General features: G+C 32.9%; 1 protein-coding gene across 2 annotated transcripts; it reads right to left on the bottom strand.

The window, feature by feature from the left end:
• Positions 1 to 3,635: 3,635 nt before the first annotated feature.
• On the bottom strand, positions 3,636 to 10,533 carry LOC120079471 (uncharacterized). Of its 2 annotated transcripts, XM_039033667.2 has the most exons (7): positions 10,155 to 10,533; positions 6,655 to 6,763; positions 5,388 to 5,518; positions 5,212 to 5,283; positions 4,899 to 5,045; positions 3,993 to 4,117; positions 3,636 to 3,824 (listed from the first exon to the last, which is right to left on the bottom strand). In XM_039033667.2, the coding sequence occupies exons 1-6, from the start codon at positions 10,404 to 10,406 to the stop codon at positions 4,001 to 4,003; spliced, it is 828 nt and encodes a 275-aa protein (XP_038889595.1). In that variant the 5' UTR covers positions 10,407 to 10,533; the 3' UTR covers positions 3,636 to 3,824; positions 3,993 to 4,000. The 2 variants fall into 2 exon arrangements, with proteins under 2 accessions (XP_038889595.1, XP_038889594.1); XM_039033666.2 differs by having other exon boundaries at positions 3,636 to 4,117.
• Positions 10,534 to 12,758: the final 2,225 nt, after the last annotated feature.

Here is a 12,758-nt window from a genome sequence, read left to right as displayed (position 1 = left end):
CCCTACTTTTTTTTCTTTTTTTTTTTTAAGAAATGTAGTTGGTATTTCAGTTGATCCGCATGATGGAGATACGACTCAAAATTATATATATTGGTATCAAAATATCACAATACGCTACATTACTCGTGAGAGAGCATCTTTTGGTCAAACTATATGTATTATAATTAATTTTTTTATTTAATCTAAATTTATTTAAATATTGTCTAAGTCATTTTATCATCTACAAATATCATGTTTCAACCACATTCATGATCTCTTAGAAGATCTACAAATCCAATGGTGATAGATACATGGAGCAACTACACCATATGTACAATAAACCTATTGTACCTTGAACTGATCCTAGGTGTAGAAGACGTGTTCAAGAAGAGGAAGTTGAACATGATGAGGTTCACCACAACATCAAAGACATGCCTCTAATGACGCGGGCACAGATGTAGACACAAAGCCAAATTAATAATGCTAGTCCATTCACCTCGATGATGACAATATTATAATTCTCAAGTTGGTCCCTCATCTACATACGTTCAAAGATATAGATGGGTCAGGAGACCATGGACAATATTTATACCATACACGTATCACGATGTCAAGTTTAGGATATACCTTTTCGCCTTTTTACCCCATGCAGCTTAAGGATACTCTCCTTAGTGAACCCTCCCCTTTTCCAAAATGGCTCTTCATGTAGGTTATTTACGAAATGGAACACTCTTATTGATGTCACTTTGGTCATGACTCCCGCATCGCGCGGCTCACAAGATCCATGCGCCCCACGTGCATGAGTAAAGAATGACACCAACGTGCACCTCTGCACATCACAAACAACAAGCATAATAATAGAGTAAACACTAGCCAACGTATGGAAAAACTCATTCCCAACCTTTTTCATTATAATATGAATAAGGAATATGTACATCCTAGTGGTACATGTCATGAGACCCATGACATGCTCGGCTCTACAAAACTAGTATTGGAACCCTCCATCAAGACTCCACCTTGATGAATTATAATGGAGCCAATTTGATTTCTTGAGCTTGCAAGGGAAAAGAACTTCCTCTCAAGGAATGCAAGTGATCTTTCTTAGAAAGAATGAATCCCTAAAGAAATAAATGCCTTAGACAATCTCCAAAGTCTTTTTCAGTCTCATCGTTAGGTCGGGTCGAACCAGCCCAGCCCAAAGAATCAAAGGCTTAGGTTTGGCCCTAGCCTAAGCCCTATGGGCCTCAAGCACTATATGGGTCAAACTTGGATCAGTCCAACCTTAAACATAAGCCCATATCCCAACCTATGTGAAACATCAAATATTGGAAAACTTGAAAAAAAAAACAAAGAAATTACAGAACATGATAAACATAAATTTATAGCATGCTTTATAGGGGAAGAAGACATGTCCTTGAAGACCTTCTTCAATGCTTTCCTGAACTCCTTGAAGACTTTCTTCAAGAATTCCTCCTCAACAATAACAACCACGAATAAGGACACCACCACTTGGAAGTCTTCCTATTCTATGGATAGAATCAGAATTGTAGGATCTTTTGGAAGGGGAGAATTTTACAAAACAACATTTCTATAAAAGTGTGTTTAGAGAGATCTTGGTTTTTGGTAGAGAGAATTTTGCAGAGAACACAAGATCAATCATTATGTTCTCTTTGTTCGCTCTACAAAAAACTTCCTATAACTTTAAGCGAGAGAGATGGATAGATGGAGAGTTACAACTCCCTTCCACTATTGCGTAGAATAACCACTATTGCATAGAATAACTCACTTCCACCTTTGAATGCGCTATCGCCTGCCTGGGCCATGCCCGTGCTTGCGCACACATTGATTTGTTGCATGCGCCTCCATAGGTAGTTGCAGGATCTCACATGCTGGTACCATGCACGTGCTTGCCTATGTCACATGCCCTACTCTTCACCCATACGTTTTCCATGCACACGCCCTGGCTCTGTTGTTTGTAAGGTTTCATCAATTGTATCAGTGCTCAAGAATTAAGGTCTTAACACAACGCCTGTAAAGGCACCACAGGAACCAAAGGTCCAAGATCGACAACAACCCGCTCGAAATCAGTGACATTTGTCTTGGGGGACACATTAAGTTATTAGATTGAAATTAACATTTTAATTAAAAGCGACATTTTTCCCTAATTCTAAAGTAAATTAATTGTATATGTCTGAAGTTATAAAAATGACAAATGACAAATGTACTAACAAAAAAAAAATGCTTCATAATGGAAATAACAAATGTCCTAACTTATTAGAAAACGAAAAAAAATGCATGATAAGGGAAATGACAAATGTGCTAACAAATTGTATAACTATTAAAATGTATGTAGTAAAGAGACTATAAAAAAAGGTGAGGAAACGTTCAGAATATCGCATTAAATTTAGGATGGTAAATGGGTATAACAAAGTGGGGAAAAAGATTGAACTTGCAACGTTTTATAATTTTATTATTATTTTTAAACAAAGTAGTTTCCTAGGCATAGGGAATTGGGTTTAAACAACAATATTTTATAAAAATATTTGTGTGCCATTATATTTTTCTAATTAGTTTTAAAAACTAACATTTAAAAAAATAAGAATAAAATAATAAAATAAAATAAAAAGTCCATCTACAATCTACCTCGTTTTGTTTCTAGGTAAAAATAATGAGCCAAATTTTCAACTTTTGAAGAAGATGTAATTGATGTTTTATCCAAAGTTTAAAATGTTGATGTCAATGAAAATATTGATGTCTTACTTTTACAAAAAAATTCAATGAAAATATCAATTTCAAAGGATTTTTTGGAATAATTAGAAAAACAAAAGATTCAAAAAATAAATTTAAATTAGTAAATAAATATTTTATGATTTTCAAATTTCTTAACATGTATATTATTTATTATATTTATATTACTAGCATTTTGATGCTTATTTTTTGTGTTTCATAGATTTTTTTATAATATAATAGAAATATCGATACATCTCTCATGCCGATGTCGAACCCATGAAAATGTGAAAATATCAAAAGAAATATCAACATGTCTATGGAAAATTAATATTATAGTCTTATCCAATAAAATTTGTTGAAATAAACTATAATTTACATTGTTGATCTTTTGTGAGTGATCATAGAATAAAGTAAATATCTTCTTAAAAGTTAAAGATATAGTTGAATATTGCGCTTTTTGATTCAATAATTGCTACGGTGAAAAATCAAACCATCAATATTTAGCTTTATAACATTTTTTTTTTAAATGAAGTTTTTCATCAAATTGTAACAAACTTAGGTATTTTCTAAGTAAAATACAGTACTAAAGATTTGAATTTCATTTGTATTTGGCCCCTTAAAGTTTCAAAACTAACATTTTTCGTCATTAATATATATATATATATAGTTTTCTATTGAGTCCTTAAAGTTTCAAAAATGATTTTAATTTGATTTTCCAATTGACCATAGGAAGTAAACTTGAGGAGGTTGAAATAGAACACTCTTAATTTTATATCATTATAGAAGGGATGAAGGATTGCTCACGAACCAACCTAAAGATAACTCAACAGTAGTTGACATAACTTTGTTTGAACCTAAAAAAATAAAATGAAAAATGCAAGTAATTCAATAGAGTAAGGGGGACATAAAATAAGATCGAAAATATATGAACCTGGAAACATGAGAACCTTCCTATGGTATATCTGATGTGGATATCCATGAGTTCAACTTTAAGCAATCAATAATTACAAATTACAAAATAACTTTCAACAGAAATTACGATCAAAAGCAGCAACCAACTGTGATCACTATGTACAATATACCGTCGGGAGGAAGCCGATGATCGGTTCACATTTCTACAAAATTTCAGTGGTTACTGATGAGTTGAGAATGGGGAAATCCTCTAAGCCTAAACTTAAAAGCCAAAGAAAAGAGCGGCCCCCTCCCCTCCACACACAAATCTTCCAGTAAATGTTTAGTCAAATACCAAAACCAAAGTCATTTCTCAGTTCTTTGGAACATACCTCACCTATCATGGTTTCGCTTCCTCGCCTGATTCCTTGTACTCTGGCTTCAGCTCATATGTTCCTTGATGAACACCCTTGTTGTTGTAGACACAAAGGTCTTTAAGTATTTCCTTCATATATTGCTGCAAAAAAAGAAAGATTGAATGTTCCAGGCTTTAACCAATCCAAGAAGCAGAATCAGAATCAAGATATCAACTAGAACTTTAGTGTTTCAAGTGAGCAGTTGATTTGCTTCTTTCCCAAGGATGCAGATGTTTGAGAGATGTGTGCCCTTCTCCCAAATGAAAAATAAGGGAGTGGATATAAAGTACAGTTTAGTTTTATATTCCGGAATATGTTTGAGTCGACCGCAATGTAAGACTCTATAACATGTTAAAAGCTAATCGGCATAAAACCACAGTTTCATTTATCTATATTTGTATTTACCAATGTGGTTTCAATTCTATATAAACTGCATAAACGAGATGATAAACTATACATGCAAGCTTAGTAGTCAATAGGTGTACAATCGAGCTAAGAGGTCATGGGTTCAATCTATGGTGACCAGACTAGGTTTTAATATCCTATGAGTTTCCTTGACATCCAAATGTTGTAGGGTCAGACGGGTTTCCCACGAGATTAGTCGAAGTGTGCGTAAGCTGGCTTTGACAACTCATAGATATCAAAAAAAGAAAGGAAGAAAGAAAGACAGGTGTACAATTGAACTCTTCCTTACGGTGACTAAGATGCAAGAATTGTTTTCTGTAATTATAGCCTAGCTCAAAGTTTAATCTGGGGGAGGGAGTTTTTCACCCTTCCGACTTTAGGCTTCATTCCTTTTGTGATAAGTCAATGTACTCTTTTTGTTTCTTCAAAATATATATATATATATATATATATCAAAAAATAAAAAAAAAATCTTACTTCAGGTTGGTCAGTCTCTTGAATCAATTGTTTTGACGTCCAATATGACTGTCTTTCAAAAAGCCTAAAAATAATCTTCTCCAATTCACCACGCTCCTTTCTCAACCTCTTTGTTTCCGATCCCTTGCTCACCACTTTCTTCTTCTCCTGTACCAAAATTAGCATCACACATATTCACATTAGAAAAGTTAATTTTTGGAAGCATTTGGACAAACTTTTGACTGACTACGAGGGTATTTAAATATAGCACAGGCAAAATCACAATTTAACTTAATAATATCAAACAAAGTAGAAATGAAGACAGTATAATTACTGCAGCTCCAAACGATAACACGTCCATCCCTGGCATAGGCCTCATATGTCCTCCTGTGACATGATCAATCACCTGTAGGGAATATTTGGAAATTTTAACCAGAAGAACGTGAGACAGAGAAATAAGTAAAGTAACCAAACATCTAAGCATGCTGCATAAGAAGTTACAAAGGAGACCTGAATCTGTCTGCTTTTGGTCATAGACTTGTGAGTTCTTTCACGACAGAGTTTTCCATACCTCTCAAGATTCTGATCATGTGGCTTCATGTCAAATTTGTTTAGTATTTTCCCTTCGACTGTAAACTTCCCTAAAGGGAAAGAAGAATTTGAAATATTTTAAGTAAACCCACAGAGCTTATCAGTTACATATGTTTATCCTGTAAAAATATTATAAAACTTCAAGATGAAAAATAGAAGTTATAGCTGCTATCGTTTTCTTGCAGTCAATCTCTAGTACACACAACTTGTAAGTTTTATTGTTTGTCATGTACAAAGTAGAAAATTTCAAAATGAAAGATCATGCTGGTATTTGAATAGAAGTTCTCTGTACTATAACTCAATAAATGGAAATCTCCTCTACTAACATTAGAGAACCTCAGCGGAAAGAACTTATAAATGTGTCAGGACGCAAATGATCAACTCTTATTAATATGCAAATACGTAAAATGTTTCTGCAGAATTTGATCAGAATGTGGCTTTGTGCATCGAGATCAATTACCCCATCTCCCGTAAAGATGTTTTAGTTTCCAACAGTGCTAGCTATAGTATGAGACCAGTATGAGATCAGTAGTCCACGTTAACAACTTTCAGATATAATTACTTTAAAGAAGACTCCAAAAATTGCAAGATACCTGACTGAGTCTTGACACTTCAGATGTTGGATGGAAAAGGAATTAAAGAGGATTGGAAGGCAATATTAAACAAAAAACTTCATCTCACCTAATTATAAATTAAAGCATAAGCCTAATAACTCGTTGGAGTCAGGTTCAACTGAACACAGACTCTCATACTAACTCCCACGTTACAAGATTTTTTTTCCTTTGTCTTTTTCTTTTTAAACAACACACTATATAAATATCCAGCACGAACTGTATTAACTATTAAGATATCTCCCACGCCCAAACCTCTATTCGAAATAGACAATAGCAACAAACTGAGCGGTATTGATGATCAAAGTCATGACGTTACTAATATAACGTTAATAATTAATATTGAATCAGACAGATTCTGAAATTAATTATTAATGCACATATGGTCTGAAGTCAATAAGATTAAATATTTATTCAAATCCAAGATTGACGAACATGTCAATACCAGTTGAACACATAATATAAATTCAATCTCAGATCACAATCAGAGTAATAGTTCATCCAGCTCACAAACATTTAAAACATCATATTCATGAGTCATTTTTCAATAAGCGGCTAGAGTGACATAAACCAACCTTGTGATGACTCGGAAAATACAGACATTGGAATGAAGTCCGTGGACATATTCAAGGAGTATGACCTTAATGTATTTCCAGAGTCAGTGCCAGCCAATTCCATAGTGAACTAAAATCAAGAGCCATTGTTAGCTGAAGAAAGCAAACAATGGATGATCATATAATTATTCTCATGATTCTCCTTTAATACAAATAATAACCAATGTAAGAAGCCATGCTTGAAAAAAAAAATTAGGCCCAACTTGGTGATCACTGATAACTTTTTTTTACGTTTGCAAGTGAGAATATGTTAGGCACAAACTAACTACTAATAATAGAACAATATTTTTCATAATGAGAAAATAAGCTTTTTATTGAGAATAGAGGAAAGAATGCAAGGATATACAAAAATAAAGTCTAAACAAAAGGAGTCGATCTATAAAAAGGAACTCCAATCAAGCAAATAACGCAACTAAGAGGATAATTATGATAGGAACCAAAACACAATCAAACTATATTGAAAGGTAAAGGATGAAAACTTACAATATAGCCAAGTGATTTGAGGTATTTGACCATCCCCTCAAGATGTTATTAAATTACAAAGAGTCTTAACCACTAAAGCCTAGAGAAAATCATGGAACCTAGCAAAAGACCAAACATCAACTGAAGTCCTACCACACACTCTAAAGATTATATTATTCCTCTCACCTTAAAAGCCCAACAAAATCACACAAGCCCTAACATGCTACAAAAAACACCCATTCCCGTGAAAGGACAGATGAAGAAAGAACTCCTCAATCATAAAGCTACAACTCCAAGATCACACTCAACAAAAACTAAACGCCTAAAGAACAAATTTGAGCCAGAAAGGCAAAATTCCCCAGCTCCATAGAAGGTGGTCCACATCCTCAACTGTGCTCCTATAGGATACAGCACTACAACCTTATCAAGGAGGATAACTTCCTCGCAAATCTATCTAAAGAATTAACTCTTTCGTGAAAGACCTGCCACATGAAGAACTTAACCTTCTTCAAAAAAAATTGTCTTCCACAACAAGATAAAGAAAGTATAATCATAGGGAGAGGGATTCACCATGGAGAAAAGAGCTACATGAAGATCCTCCGCAAGGACTATGACCCCAAAGGAGATTACCCTTCTCCCAAGGCTAATATAAAACTTTCCAATCATGGATACGAGAGCTATGATATTCGTTATTCATCATCAGAGAGTAAGCAAATAGTTCTATCCCCAACCTCTTGTATTAATAATAGGACAATTACAAGTGCCAAGAGGAAACATTTTTTAGAAGATTTAGATGAGATAATTGAAATTGCAAAAAAAAAAAAAAAAAAAAAAAGGACGACCAAAGTCCTGTATTATGAAACAATCACTGAAACTTTTCTTAGGATTATATGCCAAGAGACTCATGTTTAAAGTCGTTTGTTGTCAGACATACATCACAAATACAGGTTGATCTTGTTCTTTATGAAATCAAAATTTAAATGTGTGCTCTCAGTAACACATGGATTTGTTCCCACTTCATGGATAAAGTTTTTGTCTTCTATGACAAAGATCTTAATAGTTTACTAAAGGAGAAATAGCAATGAACGATCTTGGAAATGTGCTTTAAATGCAGTTGAAAATGATTTAGAAGCAAGAATCATTAACATGACACGGCTAGCACTACAGGTTGGCAAGGAATCATAACATTGTGGTTACATCAGTCAAATTATGATAAACATATATTTTCTTACTAAAAGGTTACAAAGCCTCCTTGCATGTGGTCAATCCAAAGGTCTTGTAATTTTTAGCTAAAACCATTTACAAGTCACAACTATTCCACAGAGCATCTTATTTAACATGCTACTAAATCAGAGGGCAACTACGATTTGTTTCCTTCCTTTCAGATGATAGCAAGAAATTCTAAACCGGGAGTTTTGGAAGATAAAGTATTTCACAATCTAAAGATTAGTACTGTTACTCCTTTAAGATATTTTTTCTTCATACTGTAAGTTTCAAGGCAACCAAGCTACTTACAAACATATCGACTAACTTTATTGGACAATCACATGACCCTACAATATTTGGGTGTATGAAAACCTATAGAACTCAAATAACATAAATAGGTGGATTTGTACCGACAACCATAGTTGTTAAAAAAAAGGAGAGAAAAAACAAAGCGGTTATCACTTCACTCCGAGATGGTATACAGGGTACAAATGGTGTCAGTATCTCTAGGCTGCTAGCATATATACAGCCATACAGGAGCAATAAAAATTTGGATAGTTCTCCGGCTAAAAATGACAAACCATTGTTAAATTCAATCACATTGAACTCCAGGTAAAACAGTATCATCCAAGGTCACCATTTCATGCTGGAGAATGTGATCTAACCAAACTTCAGAATACCTAGCTCACCGCACACAAGTAGCCAACATATGAGCTACCATTTTAAAAGTAATGTCATTCAATTCAAACACCCAATGAGTACCATTTTCAAAGAAAGAAACCAGATAATTTACCTTGTGATGCAGAACCCACCAACCCATTTGTTGAAATAAGAATCAATGCATACAACAACAACAACAACAACAACAACAAAAAAAAAAAAAAAAAAAAATATTCCCTTGAGTTACATAGATTTTCACACAATCGATCACCAATTTCTTAACGAATGACTTTAGTAGCAGAAGATAAAGGTCGTTAAGCATTTGAAGTTTTTAATTTGGAACATCGAAACCCTGCCTTGTCAGTCTCAGGCATTATGAACATAACGATGTGCAAATTATGCACCATCCACAACTCCAATATAAAAATAAGGAAAAATGGTGAGGAAATATTCATGACCAAGAGCATGGACCCGAACCATTTGATCATAGGCTCAGAGCGAGGTTAAACATGAGAAATTGGGGACTGATAGTGATCACTAACAACAGCTGATTGTTAGGAAAGGAACATACCCTTTAGTCAGGGAAGAGTAATAAGAACACTATTTTTTTTTCTAATCTCCAAAAATTCCTGATCCCCCGTATTCAAACACAGTTGGTAGTTAGGAAATTTTATGGGATGTCCCCGGAGGGACCAGTTGGTAGTTAGGAAAGCAAGCATGTAAACCAGAGGGGTCTTATTCATAGAAAAGCATCACGAGAACACAATAGTGAAAAAGCAATTTAGACTAACCACACGTCATAGAAACTTTAACAAACAACAAAACTTTCCATTACCAGTGACACAAGGAAAGAACAAAAAGATAAAATATATATATATATATAAAGTCCGAGTAATCAACGAATAGCTCCAAAGGAAACAAATTATAAACAAAAAGAACGGCAAATGCATACACAGAAACAAACACAAAGCCCTAAGATAAAGACAATACCAAACGAAAAATAAAAGCACAAGCCAACCTAAAATGGAAAGCATGCACAAGCAAGTTAAGAAACAGAAGAAATCACACAATGCAATAAGAAGAGAGCCCTGAATCCAAAACCAAAATCACCATAGCAGAACGTCATCATATACCTCAGTAGAGGAAGAATCATCATCGTCATTCGATTGCAGTGGGTCAACAGAAACGATGACCTTAGCGACCGGACGGGAAGGGCCATCGGGCGAATTAGAAAGAGCACGAGTTACAACTTGCGGGCATTTCAAGAGCCACATTGCTCTGTCCGCCTTGTTAGTCTCTAAGAAGTCGGTTCCAACAACGCTGTTGTTATTGATTTGGAGTTTTCTGGAACTGCAACGGTCGATGGATTTGCCGTCGACGTCCATTGCAGAGAAGAAGAAGAAGAAGAAGAAGAAGAAGAAGGATCAATGGTTACATCAATGGAGGTGGGAAAATTGAAAAGAAATGAAACAAAACGGTTTTTGTTAGAGAGGCTTTTTGCCGTAACCAACCTGAGTGGGAAGATTTTGGATTATATAGACGAATTGCAATGCAAGAATGCGCTGAGAGTGGGGGGCCACGGCCACCTCAATAAGCTACGCTTGCCTTTCAACTTTTAATCTTATACTTTTAAAAGTTGCAATAATATCTTTAAATTTTTATAAACGTTTCAAAACTAATTTTAGAGTATAAATTCTTTAAAGTTTCGAAGAGACTTAAAAGTTAAAGCTGTATGGTGATGTCCTAAAATGATATAGTGATTCAAATTTTCGTTCTATATCATTTATTACACCATTGTTTCGCATCTCAATTTTCGTCCAACTTCTAAATAATTTCTTCTCTAAGGATATTTTTGAAACATTTATGAGAATTCGAGGGTAATATTGCAATTTTTGAAAATATAAGAGTATTTTTTAAACAACCGAAAAAGTTCAAGATTGTTCTTTATAATTTAACCTATAAAATATAAGTATACGTTAAATTGCAAATTTGATCTCTATAATTTGGATAAAGTTAGAATTTGATCCTTATAATTTTTAAATTTATCCTTATGTGTTTTGATAAGATCTCATAAATAGTGTGTACAGCTTGATAAAATTTTCGTAATAATCCCTATCACAAGTATTTTATCAAACAATATGAACTAAATTCTAATTATAAACCATTAGGGCTAGATTGTAACTTTCTTCAAACCCTAGGGACTAACTTTGAAAATTAACCTACTTTGGGGACATTTGGGGTAAAGAGTTGGTTATTATAGTCCTAGATTATTAAAGTTAAGTTATAATAATTGATATTTGAAGTGTAGACTATTTTAGTTGAGTTATTATGTGTTTGAGATGTAAACTGTTTTAGTTTGAAAAAAAAAATAGTAAACATTCTAATAAAGAAAAAAAAATAATTAATGTAAAATAGTAAAAACGGTAGCAAATAATAAATATTATAACAAATTGGAGTTTTGCAATATCATTAACTATAACTAATTGGGAATACGAAATAGTATTTACTATGGGTGGTTATTATAGTTTTAGGATAGTGTTTACCCCCAAATACATCCTTTAAATTATATATTTAAAGCTAACTAAAAAAACCACTTTTTCTTTTAAGTTTCAATATTACACTTGACTTTTTTTCAAAATTACTATTAGTGTAGAAATGCCTATTATCGTTGAGTTACGCTCATATTGACATGTCGAATGAAAATTGTGACCTACAAAAACGTGATAGGGGTCTAGAACAGAAACTTAGAAATGTCAATTACTCTTGAGTTATATTCATATTTGCATGTTAAATGGAAATTGTGATCTAAAAAGAGATGATGATTTAGAATAGTAATTTGAATTGTCATACTATTCTAGATGATGATTGTAAGTGTAAATTGAATTAACAATTAGGATAAATTAAATCCCTCACATTATGTCTTATCCCCTATTCTTTATTGTAAAGTTCTACAGTAATTTCAATAAAATATTCCTAAATTATCAACTGTTATATTATTCCATGCCTCAATCTCAATTTTCTCTTAAAATTTCTTTCTATAATTTAATTTTAATTTTCATTTTTAAACTTTTGAGAATTTATGTTCATGACTATGGAAAAATTAATTGATAGTATATTCATCTCGTTTTTCTTTTCCTTCTTCTTTTTTATGTTCAACAATATTTGAAAGTAAGTAGATTCGAATCTTTGATCTCCTGATCGAAGACATATGTCTAAATCAATCTAGTTAAACTCAAGTTTTGGATAAGAATAAGATATTTATTTAAGTTATGATTTTATGCATTCCCTTCATAATCTAGAAAAACATTTGATTGATTTGATGCAATTTGTAAATATAACAGCAAGTTCATAAATGAAATTTTGTACATTGCTTCAAGAGATAGGTAAAGTGTGTATGTGAACTCTTTGGTCGAGTTGTTTACATCTTTCTACTATTTGTTCGTCATATAAACAAATAATATTATATATGAATTATATGAAATCACCGTTCAAAATTTGTAAATGTAGTGAAGATCTTCAAAATGTCAAGTAAATTTACCCTCATCAAAGTTAAAGAACTATCTTTTATACAATTTGCAGTACATTAAATAAAATTGTAATTTCGTTTATAGTCCTAATATTATATTAAATTTAAGGATGATTGTTTTAAATAGAAAAACTATTATTTTTAAATGTAGCAAAATGTCATTGTCTATCCCTGATAGACAATAATATTTTGTTATATTTGTAAATAAGTT

The sequence above is a fragment of the Benincasa hispida genome, chromosome 6 (assembly GCF_027475165.1).
Source record: "Benincasa hispida cultivar pf3 chromosome 6, pf3_genome.v1.1, whole genome shotgun sequence".
NCBI lineage: Eukaryota > Viridiplantae > Streptophyta > Magnoliopsida > Cucurbitales > Cucurbitaceae > Benincasa > Benincasa hispida.
This window is presented reverse-complemented; position numbering and strand designations above follow the sequence as displayed.

Excerpts from the sequence above, each read along its gene's own strand:
- LOC120079471 (XM_039033666.2), bottom strand. The coding sequence starts at position 10,406 with ATGGACGTCGACGGCAAATCCATCGACCGTTGCAGTTCCAGAAAACTC. Across the intron at positions 6,764-10,154 it reads ATGATTCTTCCTCTACTGAG|TTCACTATGGAATTGGCTGG; the intron begins GTATATGATGAC and ends TCTTGATTTTAG. Across the intron at positions 5,284-5,387 it reads CCAAAAGCAGACAGATTCAG|GTGATTGATCATGTCACAGG; the intron begins GTCTCCTTTGTA and ends TATTCCCTACAG.